General features: G+C 45.8%; 1 protein-coding gene across 5 annotated transcripts in view; it reads right to left on the reverse strand.

Annotated features, from left to right (window-relative positions):
* Positions 1-22,500, reverse strand: part of LOC115105535 (active breakpoint cluster region-related protein-like) — a 250,947-nt gene that overhangs the window by 111,752 nt on the left and 116,695 nt on the right. For 3 of the 5 annotated variants that reach the window (XM_065007331.1, XM_065007332.1, XM_065007333.1), the window contains exons 3-6: positions 16,322-16,420; positions 12,607-12,792; positions 7,712-7,819; positions 3,434-3,494 (exon numbers count right to left, since the gene is read on the reverse strand). In XM_065007331.1, the coding sequence (XP_064863403.1) occupies positions 3,434-3,494; positions 7,712-7,819; positions 12,607-12,792; positions 16,322-16,420 (454 nt within the window). Of the gene's footprint in view, positions 1-3,433; positions 3,495-7,711; positions 7,820-12,606; positions 12,793-16,321; positions 16,421-21,969; positions 22,459-22,500 lie in introns of those variants that run through there. The other 2 variants (XM_065007335.1, XM_065007334.1) reach the window with 1 other exon arrangement.

The raw sequence follows: 22,500 nt of genomic DNA on the forward strand, positions 1-22,500 counted from the left end.
CATCAGCACTAACAGAGTGTCTACTTCACAGACAACCATTTCCACTTCATAACGTTCTAACCAAAAGCCTACCTCTACTTGAACTGTTACTGTCTGGCTGTACCATTACTGTTACTGTACTGCACATATTCCTGCATATCTTTCTGTCTTTTTACTGTCCTTCTCTCTCTTGGTCTTTCATCGATTTGATCTGCTGCCAGGCTGAACCCAATACAGCCAGAGCAGTTTAACATCCCTCAAACGCTCACACACTCAAAACATGAGCGCACACCACACATACACACACTGATTGGAGTGGCGTGGTGATGGTACTCAGTTGATAAGTATTGTGTGTATGAGGAGGGGGAAGTCTGGGATAGTCAGTCCTGACAACGTGCTCTGCTTATAAAGAGACCCATCCACCATCTACTGGAGCAATCATACACACCTCCACAGCCTCTTCCCACTGGACACACACCGGTTGAATCAACCTGGTTTCCATGTCATTTCTATGGAATTTAATTGACGTCTGTGTCCAGTGGGTTCCACCTCCTTTTTCCACCACTATCCTCCTCCATCTTCTTCCACACTCTGTTCCCCCTCTCTTCCTCTTACACTCAGTCTTCCCCACCCCTCTCGTTCACCCCTCTGGTTCACCCCTCTCTTCCTCTTACAGACAGTCTTCCCCACCCCTCTCGTTCACCCCTCTCGTTCACCCCTCTCTTCCTCTTACACTCAGTCTTCCCCACCCCTCTCGTTCACCCCTCTGGTTCACCCCTCTCTTCCTCTTACAGACAGTCTTCCCCAGTCTTCCCCTCGTTCACCCCTCTCGTTCACCCCCTCTTCCTCTTACAGACAGTCTTCCCCCCTCTCGTTCACCCCTCTCTTCCTCTTACACTCAGTCTTCCCCACCCCTCTCGTTCACCCCTCTGGTTCACCCCTCTCTTCCTCTTACAGACAGTCTTCCCCACCCCTCTCATTCACCCCTCTCGTTCACCCCTCTCTTCCTCTTACAGACAGTCTTCCCCACCCCTCTCGTTCACCCCTCTCGTTCACCCCTCTCTTCCTCTTACACTCAGTCTTCCCCACCCCTCTCGTTCACCCCTCTCTTCCTCTTACACTCAGTCTTCCCCACCCCTCTCGTTCACCCCTCTCGTTCACCCCTCTCTTCCTCTTACACTCAGTCTTCCCCACCCCTCTCGTTCACCCCTCTGGTTCACCCCTCTCTTCCTCTTACAGACAGTCTTCCCCACCCCTCTCGTTCACCCCTCTCGTTCACCCCTCTCTTCCTCTTACAGACAGTCTTCCCCACCCCTCTCGTTCACCCCTCTCGTTCACCCCTCTCTTCCTCTTACACTCAGTCTTCCCCACCCCTCTCGTTCACCCCTCTCGTTCACCCCTCTCTTCCTCTTACACTCAGTCTTCCCCACCCCTCTCGTTCACCCCTCTCGTTCACCCCTCTCTCCCCTCTCGTTCACCCCTCTCTTCCTCTTACACTCAGTCTTCCCCACCCCTCTCGTTCACCCCTCTGGTTCACCCTCTCTTCCTCTTACAGACAGTCTTCCCCACCCCTCTCGTTCACCCTCTCGTTCACCCCTCTCTTCCTCTTACAGACAGTCTCCCACCCCTCTCGTTCACCCCTCTCGTTCACCCCTCTCTTCACCCCTCTCTTCCTCTTACACTCAGTCTTCCCCCCACCCCCGTTCACCCCTCTCGTTCACCCCTCTCGTTCACCCCTCTCTTCCTCTTACACTCAGTCTTCCCCACCCCTCTCGTTCACCCCTCTGGTTCACCCCTCTCTTCCTCTTACAGACAGTCTTCCCCACCCCTCTCGTTCACCCCTCTCGTTCACCCCTCTCTTCCTCTTACACCCAGTCTTCCCCACCCCTCTCGTTCACCCCTCTCGTTCACCCCTCTCTTCCTCTTACACTCAGTCTTCCCCACCCCTCTCGTTCACCCCTCTCGTTCACCCCTCTCTTCCTCTTACACTCAGTCTTCCCCACCCCTCTCGTTCACCCCTCTCGTTCACCCCTCTCGTTCACCTCTCTTGCAGTGCATCCCTTTTCTTTTCCCTCTGATGTTCTCAAACTTTTCACCTTAAAAGGCGAGTGCTGTCTGTCTGCTGATATGACAGACTGACAAGAGACCCAGCCAGGGAGGATAATCCCACCGCAACTTCCAACACTAAACTCACACACACACACACACATAACGTTGGGGACAAATATATGTAAAAACAGGTAGACTTCTGAACAGGCAAACACAACCAAAAACACACACTAACCACCTACCATGCAAAAAAGAAAGGTGTGAGCACAACCACAGACATGTAAAACCATCACACACACACACACGTCTACTGCCAGAAGCGGAAAAGCACAAAGACCTGTCTCCCTCTCCCGCTGAGCAAAAATGAGAGGATAGAGAGAACCTGGCAAGAAACGAGAGTAGCGACTGTCTTTACCCAGAATACAAAACAGCTCATTAACTAATAACACCCGGCTACATTTAAGACACTGTCACACACCAGGAACTTTACCATGCAACATCCACACTAACCTATTCACAGTACCAGCCAAGAAAGAACCTTACATATATAGTCATATAGACAGGCAGGTGCAATTGTTAATGCTACACAACACACTATAGAATCAGAAAACACCCCACACGTACAAAATACTCAGTACAGGATTAAAGACAGATTAGAAAGGCTTTTCTATCCACACAAGTTACTTCAAATGTACTGTCACACACACACTCTCACACACACATTACCGTATGTGCAGTTACAACACAGTCTGAGTACCAGTAGAATCTCCATCTCACACTTCCTTCTCTGTTCTCTCTGCCTCCCCTCTCTGTCCATCTCCAACACCCATAGTCAGAGAGAGAGAGAGAGAGAGAGAGAGAGAGAGAGAGAGGAGAGGGGAGGGGAGAGAGAGGAGTGGGAAAGGCAAAGAGAGAGAGAGCGAGAGAGAGAGAGGAGAGGGGAGAGAGAGGAGTGGGAAAGGAGAGGGGAGAGAGAGGAGTGGGAAAGGCAAAGAGAGAGAGAGCGAGAGAGAGAGATGAGAGGGGAGAGAGATGAGAGGGGAGAGAGGGGAGAGGGGAGAGAGAGAGAAGAGGGGAGAGAGGAGAGGGGAGAGAGAGGAGTGGGAAAGGCAAAGAGAGAGAGAAAGGAAAGAGAGAGAGAGAGAGAGGAGTGGGAGAAGAGAGAGAGAGAGAGAGAGAGAGAGAGAGAGAGAGAGAGAGAAGAGCAGAGAGAGAGAGAGAGAGAGAAGAGAAGCAGAGAGAGAGAGAAGCGAAGCAGAGAGAGAGAGAAGCAAGCATGCACAGGAGGGAGCCTGGCCTCCCTAAGCCTGCCGCTGCATACACAAGCAGAAGAGACAAGGCTACAGAGTCTGAAAGAGCCATAGCAGCCTTCTGACACTCATCTAGATTAGAACTCATCTCTTACCTTCCATAGTGACATTTGTGTTACAGTCCTTCGAGTCCTTAGGACCCTTTACTTTCAGGTTCTGGAAGAAAATGAATGAATTGTGATTGCTGGTGTATTACAGGTTTAGTGGTACAATATTTTAGTGGTATAGGAATTTAGCGGTATAGAACACAGGAGGCTGTTGAGGGGAGAATGGCTCATAATAATGGCCGGAACGGAACAAGGAATGGCATCAAACACCTGTAAACCATGGAAAGGGAAAGAGGGATAACTAGTCAGTTGTACAACGGAATGCTTCAAGTGATATGTGTCTTCCGCATTTAACCCAACCCCTCTGTGTTTGATACCGTTTCACTCATTCTGCCCCAGTCATTACCACAGACCCGTACTCCCCAATAAAGGTGCCACCAACCTCCTGTGGTATAGAAGCAGGACCCACCCAGAAACACACCCACCCACCCAACCAGAGACACACAAACCCACCCACCCAACCAACCAGAGACACACACACCCCCACCCACCCAGAAACACACACACCCACCCAGAGACAACATCCAGCTACCCAGAGACACACACCCACCCAGAGACACACACACACCCACCCAGAGACACACACACACACCCACACACCCACACACCGAGACACACACACACCCACACACCGAGACACACACCCACACACACACCGAGACACACACCCACACACACACCGAGACACACACACACACCGAGACACACACACACACACCGAGACACACACACACACCGAGACACACACACACACACCCACACAGAGACACACACACCCACACACACAGAGACACACACACACACCGAGACACACACACCCACACACCGAGACACACACACCCACACACACACACACACACACACCAACCGAGACACACACACACACCCACCGAGACACACACCCACCGAGACACACACCCACCGAGACACACACCCACCGAGACACACACCCACCGAGACACACACCCACCGAGACACACACCCACCGAGACACACACACACACACCGAGACACACACCCACCCAGAGAACACACCCACCCACCCAGAGACACACCCACCCACCCAGAGACACACCCACCCACCCAGAGAAACACCCACCCACCCAGAGAAACACCCACCCACCCAGAGAAACACCCACCCACCCAGAGATACACCCAGAGACACACCCACCCACCCAGAGACACACCCACACACCCAGAGACACACCCAGAGACACACCCACACACCCAGAGACTAGAAGTCGACCGATTAATCGGAATGCCCGATTAATTAGGGCCGATTTCCAGTTTTCATAACAATCATAAATCGGTATTTTTGGGCGCCGATTTGCCAATTTTTTAATACCTTTATTTAACTAGGCAAGTCAGTTAAGAACACATTCTTATCTTCAATGACGGCCTAGGAACAGTGGGTTAACTGCCTGTTCAGGGGCAGAATGACAGATTTTCAACTTGTCAGCTCAGGGGATCCAATCTTGCAACCGTACAGTTAACTAGTCCAACGCTCTAACCATTGCACTCCACGAGTAGCCTGCCTGTTACGTGAATGCAGTAGAAGCCAAGGTAAATTGCTAGCTAGCATTACACTTATCTTATAAAAAACAATCAATCATAATCACTAGTTATAACTACTAATCCAGTTTAGCAGGCAATATTAACCAGGTGAAATTGTGTCATTTCTCTTGCATTCATTACACGCAGAGTCAGGGTATATGCAACAGTTTGGGCTGCCTGGCTCATTGCGAACTAATTTGCCAGAAGTTTACGTAATTATGACATAACATTGAAGGTTGTGCAATGTAACAAGAATATTTAGACTTAGGGATGCCACCCGTTAGATAAAATACCAAACGGTTCCGTATTTTACTGAAATAATAAACCTTTTGTTTTTGAAATGATAGTTTCCGGATTCGACCATATTAATGAGCAAAGGTTCGTATTTCTGTCTGTTATTATGTTATAATTAAGTCTGATTTGATAGAGCAGCAGCAGGCCCGTAATCATTCATTCAAACAGCACTTTCGTGCGTTTGGCCAGCAGCTCTTCGCAAGCACATCACTATTTATGATTTCAAGCCTATCAGCCTAATGGCTGGTGTAACCAATGTGAAATGGCTAGCTAGTTAGCTGGGTGTGCGCCAATACTGTTTCAAACGTCACTCGCTTTTAGATTTGGAGTATTTTGTGGAGCGATGGGTAACGCTGCTTTGAGTGTGGCTGTTGTCGATGTGTTCCTGGTTCGAGCCCAGGTAGGGACGAGGAGAAGGACGGAAGCTAAACTGTTACACTGGCAATACTATAGTGCCTATAAGAACATCCAATAGTCAAAGGTATATGAAATACAAATGGTATAGAGAGAAATAGTCCTATAAATACTATATTAACTACAACCTAAAACCTCTTACCTTGGAATATTGAAGACTCATGTTAAAAGGAAACACCAACTTTCATATGTTCTCATGTTCTGAGCAAGGAAGTGAAACGTCAGCTTTATTAAATGGCACATATTGCACATGGCACACACATATTGCATATTGGCACATGTTACTTTCTTCTCCAACACTTTGTTCTTGAATGATTTATTTGAGGCTAAATTGATTTTATTGATGTATTATAGAAGTTCAAATAAGTGTTCATTCAGTATTGTTGTAATTGTCATTATTACAAATAAAATAAAAATAGACCGATTAATCGGCATCGGCTTTTTTGGTCCTCCAATAATCGGTATCAGCGTTGAAAAATCATAATCGGTCGACCTCTACCAGAGACAGACACACCCACAAACACGACACACCCAGAGACACACCCACCCACCCAGAGACACACACCCACCCACCCAGACACACACCCACACCCAGACACACCCAGAGACACACCCACACCCAGAGACACACCCACACCCAGAGACACACCCACACCCAGAGACACACAGACACACCCACAGACACCCACACCCAGAGACACACCCACACCCAGAGACACACCCACACCCAGAGACACACCCACACCCAGAGACACACCCACACCCAGAGACACACCCAGAGACACACCCAGAGACACACCCAGAGACACACCCACACCCAGAGACACACAGACACACCCACAGACACACCCACACCCAGAGACACACAGACACACCCACCCAGAGACACCACCCAGAGACACACCCCACACCCAGAGACACACCCACACCCAGAGACACACCCACACCCAGAGACACACCCACACCCAGAGACACACCCAGAGACACACCCACACCCAGAGACACACCCACACCCAGAGACACACCCACACACCCAGAGACACACACACACCCAGAGACACACACACCCACCCAGAGACACACCCACCCAGAGACACACACACCCAGAGACACACACCCAGACACACACACCCACACCCAGACACAGACACACACACCCAGACACAGACACACACACCCAGACACACACCCAGACACACACACACACACCCAGACACAGACACACACACCCAGACACACACACACACCCAGACACACACACCCAGACACACACACCCAGACACACAGACCCAGACACAGACACACAGACCCAGACACAGACCCAGACACACACACCCAGACACAGACACACACACCCAGACACAGACACACACACCCAGACACAGACACACACACCCAGACACAGACACACACACCCAGACACAGACACACACACCCAGACACAGACACACACACCCAGACACAGACACACACACCCAGACACAGACACACACACCCAGACACAGACACACACAGACACACACCCAGAGACACACACACCCAGAGACACACCCACCCAGACACACACCCACCCAGACACACACCCACCCAGACACACACACACACCCAGACACACACACACACACACCCACCCAGACACACACACACACACCCAGACACACACACCCAGACACACACCCAGACACACACCCAGACACACACCCAGACACACACACACACACACACCCAGACACACACACACACACACACCCAGACACACACACACACCCAGACACACACACACACCCAGACACACACCCAGAGCCTGGTTGAGGCTGCGTGGCGCTAATGAAGAGGAATGGAGCTGATGCAGCAGACTGTCGGGCTGGGAAAACACACGGCCCCAAAACTACACACACACAAATATATACACAACACCATATATTAGTACACATTTCAGCCCTCACAACTGATGTGCATGGTGTGAGTGTGCTTTGTGTGTTTACGTGTGTGACCAACATCTACCTCAGAGATCTTCTGGAACTGGGTGTTGGCCTGGCTGCATTTCTCTGCTGTCTCCACCGCTGTCTTGTAGTTGTCAACAAAAGCCTTGTACACCCCCAGCTGGCTGGCCTGGAGCACAGAGGAGAGGACACAATATTAACACCGTGGAGAGAGGAAAAGTAGGAGGAGGAGGATGAAAATGACGCTGTCTGGAAGTCCACTCCTAAATGAACTTTCCTTTATTTGATTCTATGTTTAGAACTACCCATACTACACCCAAGACTGAAGAGGGGTATTGGATGACGCAATTCAACTCCCTCCAAGAGGAACCCAATCACATTTCTATACAGTGTAAAGCTTAAGAGCAGGAGTGTCAAAAATACAGCCCGTGAGGTAAATACATAAAGTTAAATAAATGTATATATACAGTGTATTCAGAAAGTATTCAGACCCATTGACTTTGTACACATTTTGTTACATTACAGCCTTATTCTAAAATTATTAAATAGTTTTTTCCCCCCTCTCATCAATCTACATACAATACCCCACATAATGACAAAGCAAAAACAGGTTATTCTATTTTTTTTCAAATGTATAAAAAATACCAAAGTGAAATATTACATTTACATAAGTATTCAGACCCTTTACTCAGTACTTTGTTGAAGCACCTTTGGCAGTGATTACAGCCTCAAGTCGTCTTAGGTATGAAGCTACAAGCTTGGCATACCTGTATTTGGGGAGTTTCTCCCATTCTTCTCTGCAGATCCTCTCAAGCTCTGTCAGGTTGGATGGGGAGAGTCACTGCACAGCTATTTTGAGGTCTCTCTAGAGATGTTCGATCGGGTTCAAGTTTGGGCTGTGGCTGGGCTACTCAAGGACATTCATAAACTTGTCCCAAAGCCTCTCCTGCTTTGTCTTGGCTGTGTACTTAGGGTCGTTGTCCTGTTGGAAGGTGAACCTTCGCCCCGGTCTGAGGTCTTGAGCGCTCTGTTGCAGGTTTTCAGGATCTCTCTGTTCTTTGCTAAGTTTATCATTTTTCCCTTGATCCTGACTCCCAGTCCCTGCCGCTGAAAAACATCCCCACAGCATGATGCTGCCACCGCCATGCTTCACCGTAGGGATGGTGCCAGGTTTCCTCCAGACGTGACGCTTGGCATCAGAACTCAGACTTCAATCTTGGTTTCATCAGACCAGAGAACCTTGTTTCTCATGGTCTGAGAGTCCTTTAGGTAAACTCCAAGCGGGCTGTCAATGTGCCCTTTACTGAAGAGTGGCTTCCATCTGGCCTGATTGATGGAGTGCTGCAGAGATGGTTGTCCTTCTGGAAGGTTCTCCCATCATCACAGAGACACTCAAGAGCTCTGTCAGAGTGACCATCGGTCACCTCCCTGACCAAGGCCCTTTCTCCCGATTGCTCAGTTTGGCCAGGCAGCCAGCTCTAGGAAGTCTTGGTGGTTCCAAACGTCTTCCATTTAAGAATGATGGAGGCCACAGTGTTCTTGGGGACCGTCAATGGTGCAGAAATGTTTTGATACCTTTCCCCAGATCTGTACCGCGACACAATCCTTTCTCTGAACTTTGTCATTATGGGGTATTGTGTGTAGATTGATGAGAAAAATGTATATTTAATACATTTCAGATCAAAGCTGTAACGTTGACCAAAATGTGGAAAAAGGGAAGGGGTCTGACTACTTCCCGAATACACTGTATAAAAATGTAACTCAATATACTTTAAAATGACTAAAACCAAATGGAAACAGTGTAGTAATGATAATGGACCTACATTCATTCAGTTTCTTGACTGTGTCCAGCTCACTAAGAATCCCCCAAATGAAAACTACACAGTCAGAGTGCATAGCAAAATTTAAAAAAAGATGGATAGAGGACTATTATGCGTCCCCAAAGGCAAAGTGAGTTTGACACCCCTGTTTGGCTCCAAATTAATACCCATTCAAATGATCTCTCCTGAGAGGCGTGAAGAACATCTATTGTGAACGATGCAGACTATAAATCCATTAAGTCCAGGAGTGATTTGAAATCAACTCCAACACACTACCAGAGCTAGCAGGGCCGCGGCTCCGCTGGCTAGAAGCTATCTCTCCCTTGGACACCTTCTAATCATATCCCCACAATGCCCTTCCCTGCTTCGGGTCCCACGTTCCTGATTGGAGCACAGTCAAATCAGCCAGTTGCAACGCCCAGGCCTCTCTGTGCATTCTAATGAAGGCAATTGGACCAGGAAATGAATATGCATACATAAACAGGACAAGGGAGAGCTAGTCAAGACATTGATGGAGGGAGTGAGAAAGGTATTGGTCTGTGAAATAAATGAGAGGTTAGATTAATTAGAACGTGTTAAGCTACTGTATGTGTGCTCTGCCCTGCCTCCCCCATCCCTCCCTCCCCCGCTCTCGTCCTCTGCCCGTGTGGTGTGATGCATTATCACTGTTGGAGAGGAGAAGTGGAGAAACCATGAGGTCTCTGAGGACACTTCAAAGCAGAGATCAATATTCTTTCCCTTCTCCTCTCTCCCCTTCTAGCTCATCTTCCATTATGCTCCCCTGTACCCATCTTTCCCTGCAGATTTGGAGAGAACCCTCTGACCCAATCAGTCGTCATGGCAAAGGCTGTCTCCTAGCAACATTTACATCCTTGGCAGAAGCACTTCGGTCTCTCACCAGAAGCACTTCCGTCTCCCACTTAGGTACTAGAAAACACCCTGAGACATAGAAGAGGGTGAGAAATATGTATGAGAGGATAGGAGAGAGAAAGAAAGAAAAAAATAAATAGAGGGAAAGAAAGGAGTTGGAACACTGACGATTTCCATCCCTCTTGCTCCCCTCCTCTCTCTTTCCCCTCCTCTCTCTTTCCCCTTGCTTCTTTCCTTTGATCCCCCTCCATCTCCCTCTCTGTTTCTACTGTAGTGTCTCCAGTGCCCCACACAGGGAGCAGTGGGGAGTGTGCTGTGTAATTATGACACCATCTGTACACTGTTTGGTGGCTCCCTCACAGACAGGCCTGTCTAAATGTTTAGTCGCCATGCGACACACACACACACACACACACACACACACACACACCTCCCAGATGGAACTGGATGATTCTGCTAATGGATGTCGGCGAGACATCTGTGGTGTGTGTGTGTGTGCGCATGCACATGCGTAATTTGATGTCTTCCACTGAAAACGTACTAAATGAATTAACGGAATATACAGTTACGTCTCAGTATAATGAACATTTAGAATCTGGAGGTTAAAACTTTGCTTCTACGACAAAACAATACAGTCACATAAATGCAGAACACCATACTAAGTGGAACACCGTACTAACTGCTAATCACATCAGTCTGCTCTGTCAGAGTGGTGTTGTATCACATGGAGAGCCCTAACTCCTTTAGAGACCTTCCTGATGAGACAGAACACTCCTAACCCAATCAGATTCATGGAACCATTCCCTAAACCAATCAGGCTCCACACTCTGGGGTTTAATGAGCAGTGTAATCCAGGAAAGAGACGGTGTGCATTATATACAAATTGGATTCATAACACATAATAAGAAATGTAAAAATGCGCAGGACATACCAAATGGATGCTGTAGAACACCAAAAATGGGGACCCGTTTTGGCTCGAGCACCACTTTCAAAACTACTGTCTACACACATATATATGGGTATGATTATGCAGGCCTATATATATAAAAATAAGAGCGAGAGAGAGAGACAGAGAGAGAGAGTACTAGGGACAGGAAGAGGGAGATAAATGTTCACAAGACCCTTGTACCCTACAGTACATGAACATTTAATTGTCAGAAATCAGCCTGTTAGAGAAACTGATGTAGGGAGAGAGATGGATGGGGGAGTGGGAGCAGAATAGAGACAAATGTCTGGGCAGACCCCAGTGTAATTGAATGTTTATCCTAGAGGGGTATAGATTGAACAGAGGGAGGTGATACCATACATGTGAAATCTATGCAGTTACAATCAGTGGTTGGAATCAAAATAATTATCCAATAATTTTGTTGTTAATTTTTTTTAAATGTAATGTTCCGTTCCACTGTTCTGCCCAGCAAAATAAAGTTCTGAACTGGTTCAGATCGAACCCCAAAAACCCAACTGTTTATATTGTTCCTTTCTGTTTATTTTTAAACCTCTGAAACATATATTGTTTAAATCCGGCATTTAGCAGATCAAGCAGCTTGCTTTGGAGAAGGCAAGCTATTTAAATGCATCGGACAGACAAGTGCAGGGCACGATTTGCGACTGAAATTTTACGTGTGGGGAGAGAGCTAGGAGGAAGCGCTGGGCATCTTTGTTGTTAATGACACCTGAATTAGGCCTGCATAATCATACCCACGGATGACCGGCTTCTATGAAGGATCAATGATTGTATTTGAAGTTGAACTTCAGAAAGTTGGCTAAATGCTGGACCAGAGTTAGCTAGCTAGCTAACAAGCTTGTGTGTGTGGAGCAGCACCAGAATATAAATCAAAATACAGCTAACCTTTTTGTAGTTAATAAATCCAATGTGAAATGTGATAATTATAGTATCCTTTACTAGCATTGTTAAGGATACTATAGTCTATTTTTCTCTAATAAAAATTCCCTCCCCCTAATTTCTGAATAACGCTTGTAACGTTGGAAGACTAGTAGATTATGCTTTGGAAGGGGAGGCACTGGCAGGCAGGCAGACACTGGAATACAATTAATTTGAACTAGATTTCCAAGTTGTCCTCCAACTTCCTGTTCTTCTATCTTTCTGAAGTCTCAAGAGTTGTGCAGGTTTGTATTCCAATCCAGTACTACTAACACACCTAATTCAAATCAATCAAAAATCAATCTTGATGATAAATTGATAGGTTGACCAGTTGAATGATTGACTGACAGGTTGGTTGGTTGGTTGATTGATTACCACCCTTACCAGTTTCTGGAAGAGGTGTCCGACGGCGACCTTCTCATCCCACTGCTGGATGTGAGGGAAGAGGGCGTCGTAGAACTCCTTGTGGATCTCAAAGATGTCCTGGATCTTATAGAAGATGGTCTCTACCTGCTGTATGGTCAGCACCGGCTGGGAGGTGGTGGCTGTCGCCTTCAGGGGGCGCATGGGCTGCACACACACATTCAGAAAAGAGTTAGTGTGTGTGTGTACCGGTATGTGTATACCTGCACTGACGCTTTCAACACATAAATCATCATGGATGTCATAAGGTGAACGCACCAATTTGTAAGTCGCTCTGGATAAGAGCGTCTGCTAAATGACTTAAATGTAAATGTAAATGATCCTGGGCGGTGCTCAGCAGTGCTTTATTATTAGGGGTGGGCGCTGCAGCATGACCAAAGACTGGAGAACAGAGTAGAATAGAGCTGAGCTGTTCCTTTTAGTACTGATGGAAACACAGCTCTGAACAGACCACGATTACAAATCGAACCAAACATCCCAAAATGTTGTTTAGAAATGTTTGCGCAGGCACCAAGCCTGAGCACCACAGTGACATCACTGCCTCTTTTTTTGGATTTCACTCCGGATAGCTAAACTCTTATCTGTACTTGATAAGCCAGGGACTGGCGGATGATCCCAGGCTTATCAAGTACAGATAAGAGTTTCAATTACCCTGAGGGAAATCCAAATGAGAGGAAATCACAAATATTTTCCCTCCAATCAAAACAGAATCACACCACCACGTCATTCATGTGTTGCTAAGGTCCTCCATCTCCACATCCCGGTTGAAAATCAGTGTCATAAAAATACTGTTACTATGAGAAAGCTATTCATAAGCTTACAGAATGGTAGCTTTCATAAGCAATGCTATGGGCTAAATGCCCCTTGTGTTGACCCATTGTAATAAACATCTGTGTTTATAATAATAAATTGTAATTATTTAGCCTCTGGCCTATTTATTGCCTACCTCCCTACTCCTCTACACTTTCACACACTGTACATAGATTTTTCTACTTTTCTTTTGTGTTATTGACTGCACGTTTATGTGCAACTCCATGTCGTTGTTTGTGTCGCACTGCTTTGCTTTGTGGCCAGGTCACAGTTGTAAATGAGAACTTGTTCTCAACTGGCCTACCTGGTTAAATAAAGGTGACATTTAAAAAAAATATTTTAAAAATAATGTCCAAACAATTGGAATTGGCCACTCGTGGACTCCAACCAAGTTGTAGTGACATCAAGGATGACCAAAGGATGGATGCACCTGAGCTCCATTTGGAGTGTCATAGCAAAGGGGTGTGAATACTTACGTAAATTACATTTCTGTATTTACATTTTCAATACATTTGCAAAAATGTATAATTCCATGTTTTCCCTGTCATTATGGGGTATTGTGTGTAGTTGGATGGAAAAAATACATTGCATCCATATTTTATTCAGGCTGTAACACATTCAGTCCATGAAAAATCATTTGCCCACTTTCTGATATTCTTGATTTTTGCATATTTTTGATACTGAATGTTATCAGATCTTCAACCAAAACCTAATATTAGATAAAGGGAATCTGAGTTCACAAATAACCAAAACATTGACACTTATTTAAATGTATTTAATTAACAAAGTTCTGCAACACTCAATTCCCCTGTGTGAAAAAGTTATTGCTCCTTTACACTCAATAACTGGTTGTGCCACATTTAACTGCAACCAAATGCTTCCTGTAGTTGTTGATCCGTCTCTTACGTCACCTTGGAGGAAATTTGTCTAAGTCTTGTATAGAGAACTGCTTTAACTCACTGACATTTGTGAGTTTTCAAGCATGAACGGCTCATTTCAAGTCTTGCCACAACATTTCAATTGGGATTAGGTCTGGACTTTGATTAGGCCATTACAAAACCTCAAATGTGTTGCTTAACCATTTTCATGTAGACTTGATTGTCTTGCTGCATGACCTAGCTGCACTTCAGCTTCAGCTCACAGACGGACGGCCTGACATTCTCCTGTAGAATTCTCTGATACAGAGCAGTATTCATGGTTCCTTCTAGTAAGACAAGTCATCCAGGCCCTGAGGCAGCAAAGCATCCCGAAACTATCACACTACCACCACCATGCTTGACTGTTGGTATGAGGTTCTTCCTGTGGAATGCACTCCACAGCGACGTGAGAGACTGATCAACAAACTACAGGAAGCGTTTGGTCGGAGTCATTGCAGCAAAAGTTATTGAGCGTAAGTGGGCAATTACTTTTTCACACAGGGGCATTGGGTGTTGCATAACTTCGTTCCTGAAATAAGTACATAATTGTTGTGTTATTTGTTCACTCAGGTTCCCTTTATCTAATATTAGGTTTTGGTTGAAGATCTGAAATATGCAAAAGTAGAGAAAATTCGAAAGGGGGAAAATACTTTTTCACAGCACTGTAATGTGGAATACATTCAATGGGTAGGAATACTTTCTGTAGGAAGTGTATGCTGTATCCAGATAGTGTTTTACCTACCACGGCAGGACGTCATTGTTTTCAATGTGTTGGGCTGTGTGTGTGTGTGTGTGTCTGGGCAGAGTGGCGCTGGTCGAGCAGGTGGAGCCAAACCAGATAAATACAACCACCATTCATCACCATCACCTCTCAACCAGGAAAGCGCCCCGGTGTGTCGCCAGACCTGCCAGGCCCACTGAAATCTTGCAGGACGCACCACAACACACAGCCGTCCATTCAGTCCTCTGCCCTGCACCACTCCACATAAAACTGAGGAGGTTGTGGAACCAACTGCTGTTTATAGTTTTATATATATATATATATATGTTTTATTGTCACATACACCAGGAGAGGTGCAGCGAAATGTGTTGTTTTACAAATTAGGGTTAAGTGCCTTGCTCAAGGGCACAGATTTTTCACCTTGATGGATCAGGTATTCAAACCAGCAACCTTTCGGTTACTGGCCCAACACTATTTAATTTTAGATTTAAACTTAATTTAACTAGGCAAGTCAGTTATGAAGAAATTATTATTTACAATGACTGCCTACCCCGCCAAACCCTCCCCTACCCCGGCAAAACCCTCCCCTACCCCGGCCAAACCCTCCCCTACCCCGGCCAAACCCTCCCCTAACCCAGACGATGCTGGGCCAATTGTGCACCGCCCTTTGGGACTCCCGATCACGGCTGGTTGTGATACAGCCCGGGATCGAACCCGGGTCTGTAGTGACACCTCTAGCACTGTGATGCAATGCCTTAGACTGCTGCGCCACTCAGGATCCTGTTCTAACCTAACCGCTAGGCTACCTGCTGCACTCGTAACGGTTGTTCCTGTTTAAGACCCTGGTTTGTAATACTGAACCCATTTTACAGTTGTGCAGAGACAGACAGGATGTGACATCAAGCTGCAGTTGCATGGGGTACACAGTCATCCTGGTTCAGGATACGCTTGGCCTTTGTTCTGTTCTAAATATGACTGACCACTAACCACTAATAGCACTCACAGAGATGAGAGCACAACTTCTCGAAAACGCATAATGCTTTTAGGAACCCAGTCTCCCATGCGGCTCTACTTGGAGCCACCATGGTGCCGACACACTGGCCTGAGGGCTAATGCTGTCCAGCACAGTCCCACACAGACAGCACTACATAAAGGAAAGGGAAGAGCGGGGGTAAGTCTGCCATATCGTGTCCTTGATAGTGAGCGTGTGTGTGCGCGCACGCCTCACCAGAAGCAAAGCCTCCAGCTGGTTGATGTAGATCTCCTCACTGGCTAGGAAGCCAGACAGAACCAGTTTCTTCATCTCCAGACCCTTTTCGATGTCACCCTGCAGAGAGGCCAAAAGAAAAGGACATCAGTCATACATGCTTCTATACACTACTATGATACTACAGTATGTCAAAACAGCGGTGGCAGGGCATGGTGGTGTTCAGCACAGTACTTGAATAAACACATTGGCTCTGTCTGTAGGGCCACAGCCATGTGCACAAACACTATGAACTGGCTCATAACTTTAAGTGAGGCCTCTCACTGGAAAGGAAAAGATCCAAGCAGATTCAAATCTTGATGGGAGTTTTTGTGTACATAGCTTGTATGAGTGCATATATATTTGTATTTGTACAAGAGAGGCCATTTTCCTGGTGCCCTCTACTCTCCTCCCACAATTAGTCATGGGCACTGGGCAGGCAGAGGGCAATCAAGTCCAAGTGGAGGTGTTTGTTTTGGCCCTGAGAGACAGCGAGGGAGGAGGTAGGAAGAGAGAGTGTGTGTGGATAAGGCTGGGCAGGTTCAGACCCTTCTTGTTAAAGCAGGACCAGGAGCTCACCCTGTCTGCTGTCCTACTAAACCACACCTACAATCACACACACCAGGGATGCGTTTCAAAACGACACACACTAGCCTTCAACAGGTGACACGCACACACAGTGTACACCCAGAGAGCACAATGTAAGCTACAGCCCTAGCCAGGTGCTTTCATGTGATCAAAGGGCCCAGTTCTGACAATACAAACCCATATTACAGTTCATTCCGACTCATGTGGCTCTCAGGGTTGAATTAAATAGTTTCATTCCTCCAGTTCCTTAAAAGTAGTCAGTATGGATTTCAGTTACAATACTATTTCATGTGAAAGGAGAATAGCAGAAGACTCAACAGCCAGATCACATGAATTAATAAAATACTGGCTGTTTTTTTTAATACCAAACATGTCTGGAAAAAACAAGGGTTTATTTTCCTTTTGGAAACATTACATAAATGGTACTGTTGTTGTATTGCTCAGTCTTGGGGAAGTCCCACCCAGAAGACTAATAGCTTGTAAACCAAATTTAGAGGCTTTTTGAGCACTCCCATTTATATGGTTTCATTTAAATGTATTCACACTAAAACTTAAAGTGGTAATCTGTGATTGGTCCATCCATTTTTGGAATTCTAAAGCAATGATATCCATTGATTCATGAAGGACAGTCATATCCCATCAGAAGCCAAAATATAAGCCTGTTTTATTCCATTGTTTGTAAACAATGTAATTGTAAACAAATACTGTATAGCTTGAAAACATGGTTCAAACTATCATGTTGATATCGTTGATGGTGAGACTTCCCATCCATAGTTCTGTCTACGAATATGAGAGTGGTTACATTTCTCCAGCCCCATCCCTGAGCTTTTTACCAAAACAGGGGAGGGAGTTATTTGAACTGCAGATTGCCTTTAAGGAAAACAATAGACTGTGTTCTCATAAAACCTGTTAGATGAAACTTTGACAGGGCCCAGTAGTATAATGTATTATTATAGCGTACGGTCTCTCTCACCACACCCATAGAACACAAGGGTCAACTTAATGACCAACCACACAAACTAGTCCCATGGCTCTTATAATGTATCCACACCAACCATTTTTAAAGATATTATCTGGTACTTTGTATACTTTTTTTGCCAGTAGTACTGAAAGTAGCGACCAAGAAAGTGGTCGCCAAATTTGGATGAATGCGTCACAAATGTGCTGATATGTGCACCACGTCATTGCTCTCTCTCTCTCGCTCTACTGTGGGAGGTTTAAGCCCAAAGCGGGAGGTTTAAAAAAAAAAGACTTACTAGCAGCCAAAGTACCGGAGCATGTCTTTAACATATAGCTGCAGTCAACAGGTGAAGGTGACAAAGGAAAAGTAACATATTGTATCAGAGCAAACAGACAGACAAATGATACATGTAAAACAGAATCTTTGATACCATCTGACAACTGTTGATGAGGCTGTCTACTGGGAATTTCTGCTGAATTGTGTGTGGGTGTGACTGTGTGTGTGTGTGCAGAATGAGTGGAAGCGGGAGGTGGATTAATTATTAACAGGAGCAAATCCTTCCCATGTAATCAGCAGGCAAAGATGAGCAGAGGCTGATAAGAGACAGGCAGGGAGACTGAGTACCAGGAGTTCACACTGTACCTCACCTTATTAACCCCAATGACCTCACGGATCCGACTAACACCAAGTCATCACAGTGACGGGACATGGGAGGTTCCACTTCCACTGTTAAGGGTAAGAGGTCTTACTAGTTAGTGGCATCAGACTGAACCACCAGAACGGAGTACAGTCGCACTCTTACCAGGTCCTACTAGGTCCGCCTTGCTTAAAAGATATCATCTGGATAAATTATGCTAAACAAAACCTTCATATAGCGCTGACCGCTGATTGCTACTTTATTGAGGAAAAATGTACTTACTATAACTGTGATATGTGGTTGTCCCACCTAGTGAATGCACTAACTAAGTTGCTGTGGATAAGAGCGTCTGCTAAATGACAATGTACACTACCGTTCAAAAGTTTGGGGTCACTTAGAAATGTCCTTGTTTTTGAAAGAAAGGCACATTTTTTTGTCCATTAAAATAACATCAAATTGATCAGAAACACAGTGTAGACATTGTTAATGTTGAAAAAGACTATTGCAGCTGGAAACGGCAGATTTTTGTTTAATGATTATCTACATAGGCATACAGAGGCCCATTATCAGCAACCATCCCTCCTGTGTTCCAATGGCACGTTGTGTTCGCTAATTTTATTTATTTTATTTTTATTTTACCTTTATTTAACCAGGCAAGTCAGTTAAGAACACATTCTTATTTTCAATGACGGCCTGGGAACAGTGGGTTAACTGCCTGTTCAGGGGCAGAACGACAGATTTGTACCTTGTCAGCTCGGGGGTTTGAACTTGCAACCTTCTGGTTACTAGTCCAACTCTCTAACCACTAGGCTAACCTGCCGCCCCAAGTGCTAATCCAAGTTTATCATTTTAAAAAGGCTAATTGATCATTAGAAAACCCTTTTGAAATTATGTTAGCACAGCTGAAAACTGTTGACCTGATTTAAAGAAGCAATAAAACTGGCCTTCTTTAGACTAGTTGAGTATCTGGAGCATCAGCATTTGTGGGTTCGATTACAGGCTCAAAATGGCCAGAAACAAACAACTTTCTTCTGAAACTTGTCAGTCTATTCTTGTTCTGAGAAATGAAGGCTATTCCATGTAAGAAATTGCCAAGAAGCTGAAGATCTCGTTCAACACTGAATACTACTCCCTTCACAGGACAGCACAAAGTTTCAGAAGAAAGTTCTTTGTTTCTGGCCATTTTGAGCCTGTACTCGAACCCACAAATGCTGATGCTCCAGATACTCAACTAGTCTAAAGAAGGCCAGTTTTATTGCTTCTTTAAATCAGGGCAACAGTTTTCAGCTGTGCTAACATAATTGCAAAAGGGTTTTCTAATGATCAATTAGCCCTTTAAAATGCTAAACCTGGAATAGCTAACACAACGTGCCATTGGAACACAGGAATGACGGTTGCTGTTAATGGGCCTCTATGTAGTTATTCCATAAAAAATCTGCTGTTTCCAGCTACAATAGTTATTTACAACATTAACAATGTCTACACTGTGTTTAAGATCAATTTGATGTTATTTTAATGGACAAAAAAAAATGCTTTTCCTTCAAAAACAAGGATATTTCTAAGTGAACCCAAACTTTTGAACAGAAGTGTAAATCTGTGCCTCTAGGCTCGACCAGGACAGTGCACTGAGAACGGTGCTCCTCTATTAGTTCTGAGAGGAGTCAGGATGACTTAAGAGGTTGCCCAACGCACTGCTGAAGGAAACAGAGGTGGAATCGGGGTCCTTTCCAGGAAATGCTGTGGTGTTTCTGATGGCCATGCTCTCGCAAATGGAAAATGAAACAAATAGAGTCAGGACTTCCTACAGTAACAGCGTGCTAATGCAGGCTTTACAGCACTTTACAACGCTGCACAACGCTTCACAGTGCTGAGGCGGTTTGACAGGTTTGCCACTATATAGGGCTTTTATTCTACAGACAGGCAGCAGACTGACAAGCACTGTGACATGAAACACACACACAGAGAAGTGGCTGAGCTACTGAAGGCCAGGCTCAGGTTCTGTGTTCTGTGACGTGGAACTGTGTTTGTTTGCACAGATGTTATTTCATTAGACCAAAGAAAACACACTTAAGTCACAGTAACTCCTCTCTCCTAAACATTTGCCTCAAAGCACTCTGCTTGTAATCATCCTGAGCATTCTGGAAGACACACAAACAGATAAATATGCCTATAAAGAGCCAGTAGACTTGTGTAATTCCCAGGCCCAGTGTGAAGTAGTGGAGGTTGAGGACAGACAGGAAAAACTCTTCTCCAGAGGGCTACTGTATGTCTGGAAGACGCTCCCGAACCTGTAGGCACAACGTTGTGGAACTTTCACATATAAATATATTCTGTAGCACAACAAACACACCTTTCTGACATGTGGAATAAGAACTACCGATTACATTTCTATCTGCAGCAGTCCACAATATTAGGGTACTAAACGTGACCGAGGAGTTCACTAAATGTGACCGAGGAGTTTGTTGCACCTTTTCTAATAAACCTGCCTAGTTTATGACTTAGGCATGTACTGTACAGTACTCAACAAAGCTGAGTTCAATGCTCTTTTCCCAATCACAGTGATGCACTGGTTAATGAGTTATAGCCAGGTGACTCAGCTGGTAAGAGGCTGGCTAAGAGCAGCACTGTCTTTCTTTATCAAGCCAACTCAACCTGTAGGAGGAACACACGTCAGTCAGCGTGAGGGACGTCACTTACAGTTTTATACTGACACCACACAGTATACACCTAGCCTGCATTGGGTGTTTCTTCCTCATCCAATCAGTAGGCTGAGGACAAATCTGAAATGGCACCCTATCGCCTACATAGCGCACTATGCGATCAAGCCCTACCTGTAGGAACACACACACATGGTCTCACTGTCACACATGTCAGTCAGTACGAGTGATGTCAGTGAAATATTTATTCTGACAGCATTAACTTCCTCTCTTCCTCCTTCGTTCCACCCCTCCTCTCCCCAGAGATACATACGACGTGACAGGAGGAGAGTAAATCTGGTTCAGACTGGAGCATGTCTCCACCCATCAGGTTGAGGGGTCCTTAAGGAGCTCTCTGGCCAACACACACACAACCCTATCACAGTGGAGGTCTGCACGCACACACACACACACACACACACACACACACACACACACACACACACACAGTGGGGCCACATTGTGAAAAGGCACCAATAAGACTACCCACTTGGTTATTTTTAGCCAGGCACACAGTAAAGACCTAGGCTGTGTATGAGTGAGCAAGCAGTGGTGCGTTGGCAGTTTCTTCCTGCTGTCAAATCCTGTTTCAGTGGAAGGCTGAGGACAAATCTGAAATGGCACCCTATTCCCTACATATTGCACTCTACTTTTGGCCAAAGCCCTATGTTGTCAAGCCCTATCTGGTAAAAAATAAGTGCTTTATATAGGGGATAGGGTGCCATTGTGGACGCAGCCTGAGACTCACCCTGAACTGCCTGTGGACAGGAGTCATCAGCATGTCTCCTGGTGGGAGTGGACTCTCCAGGTCCATGTCTCCACACTCAAACACATTCTCATCCTCATCCTCCAGCACTTTGTCCAGGTAGCACAACACCTTCTCTTCATCCACCTCCATGGTCCTCCTAACAAGGCCTGCTCCCTGTCTTGCTACTTCTCTCCCTTCCTTCTTCAGGCTTCTCTCGGCCTGACCTGGCACATCAGTCCTTCCTCCAGTGCAGAAAGCTGGTCTAGTCCTTCCTTCAGGGCCCACAACCCTCCTCAGCCCTCCTTGAAATACTTAATGTTCTGCTGTTTAGTCTCTCTGTCTGTCTTTATTTTCTTCCTCTTCTTGTTCCTTATCCTTCTGTTAAGAAGCCTTTAGCTGGAGCTCCACTTCATTCAGCTGTTGCTGGTGTTGTGCGCAGCAGACACACACATACACACTCGCTTCGTAACACAAAACGAACATGAGAGAGCGAGCCCCGCCTACCTCCTTCCCTTCCCCCGTCTTCCTGGT

Source organism: Oncorhynchus nerka, linkage group LG22 (assembly GCF_034236695.1).
Source record: "Oncorhynchus nerka isolate Pitt River linkage group LG22, Oner_Uvic_2.0, whole genome shotgun sequence".
Lineage (NCBI taxonomy): Eukaryota > Metazoa > Chordata > Actinopteri > Salmoniformes > Salmonidae > Oncorhynchus > Oncorhynchus nerka.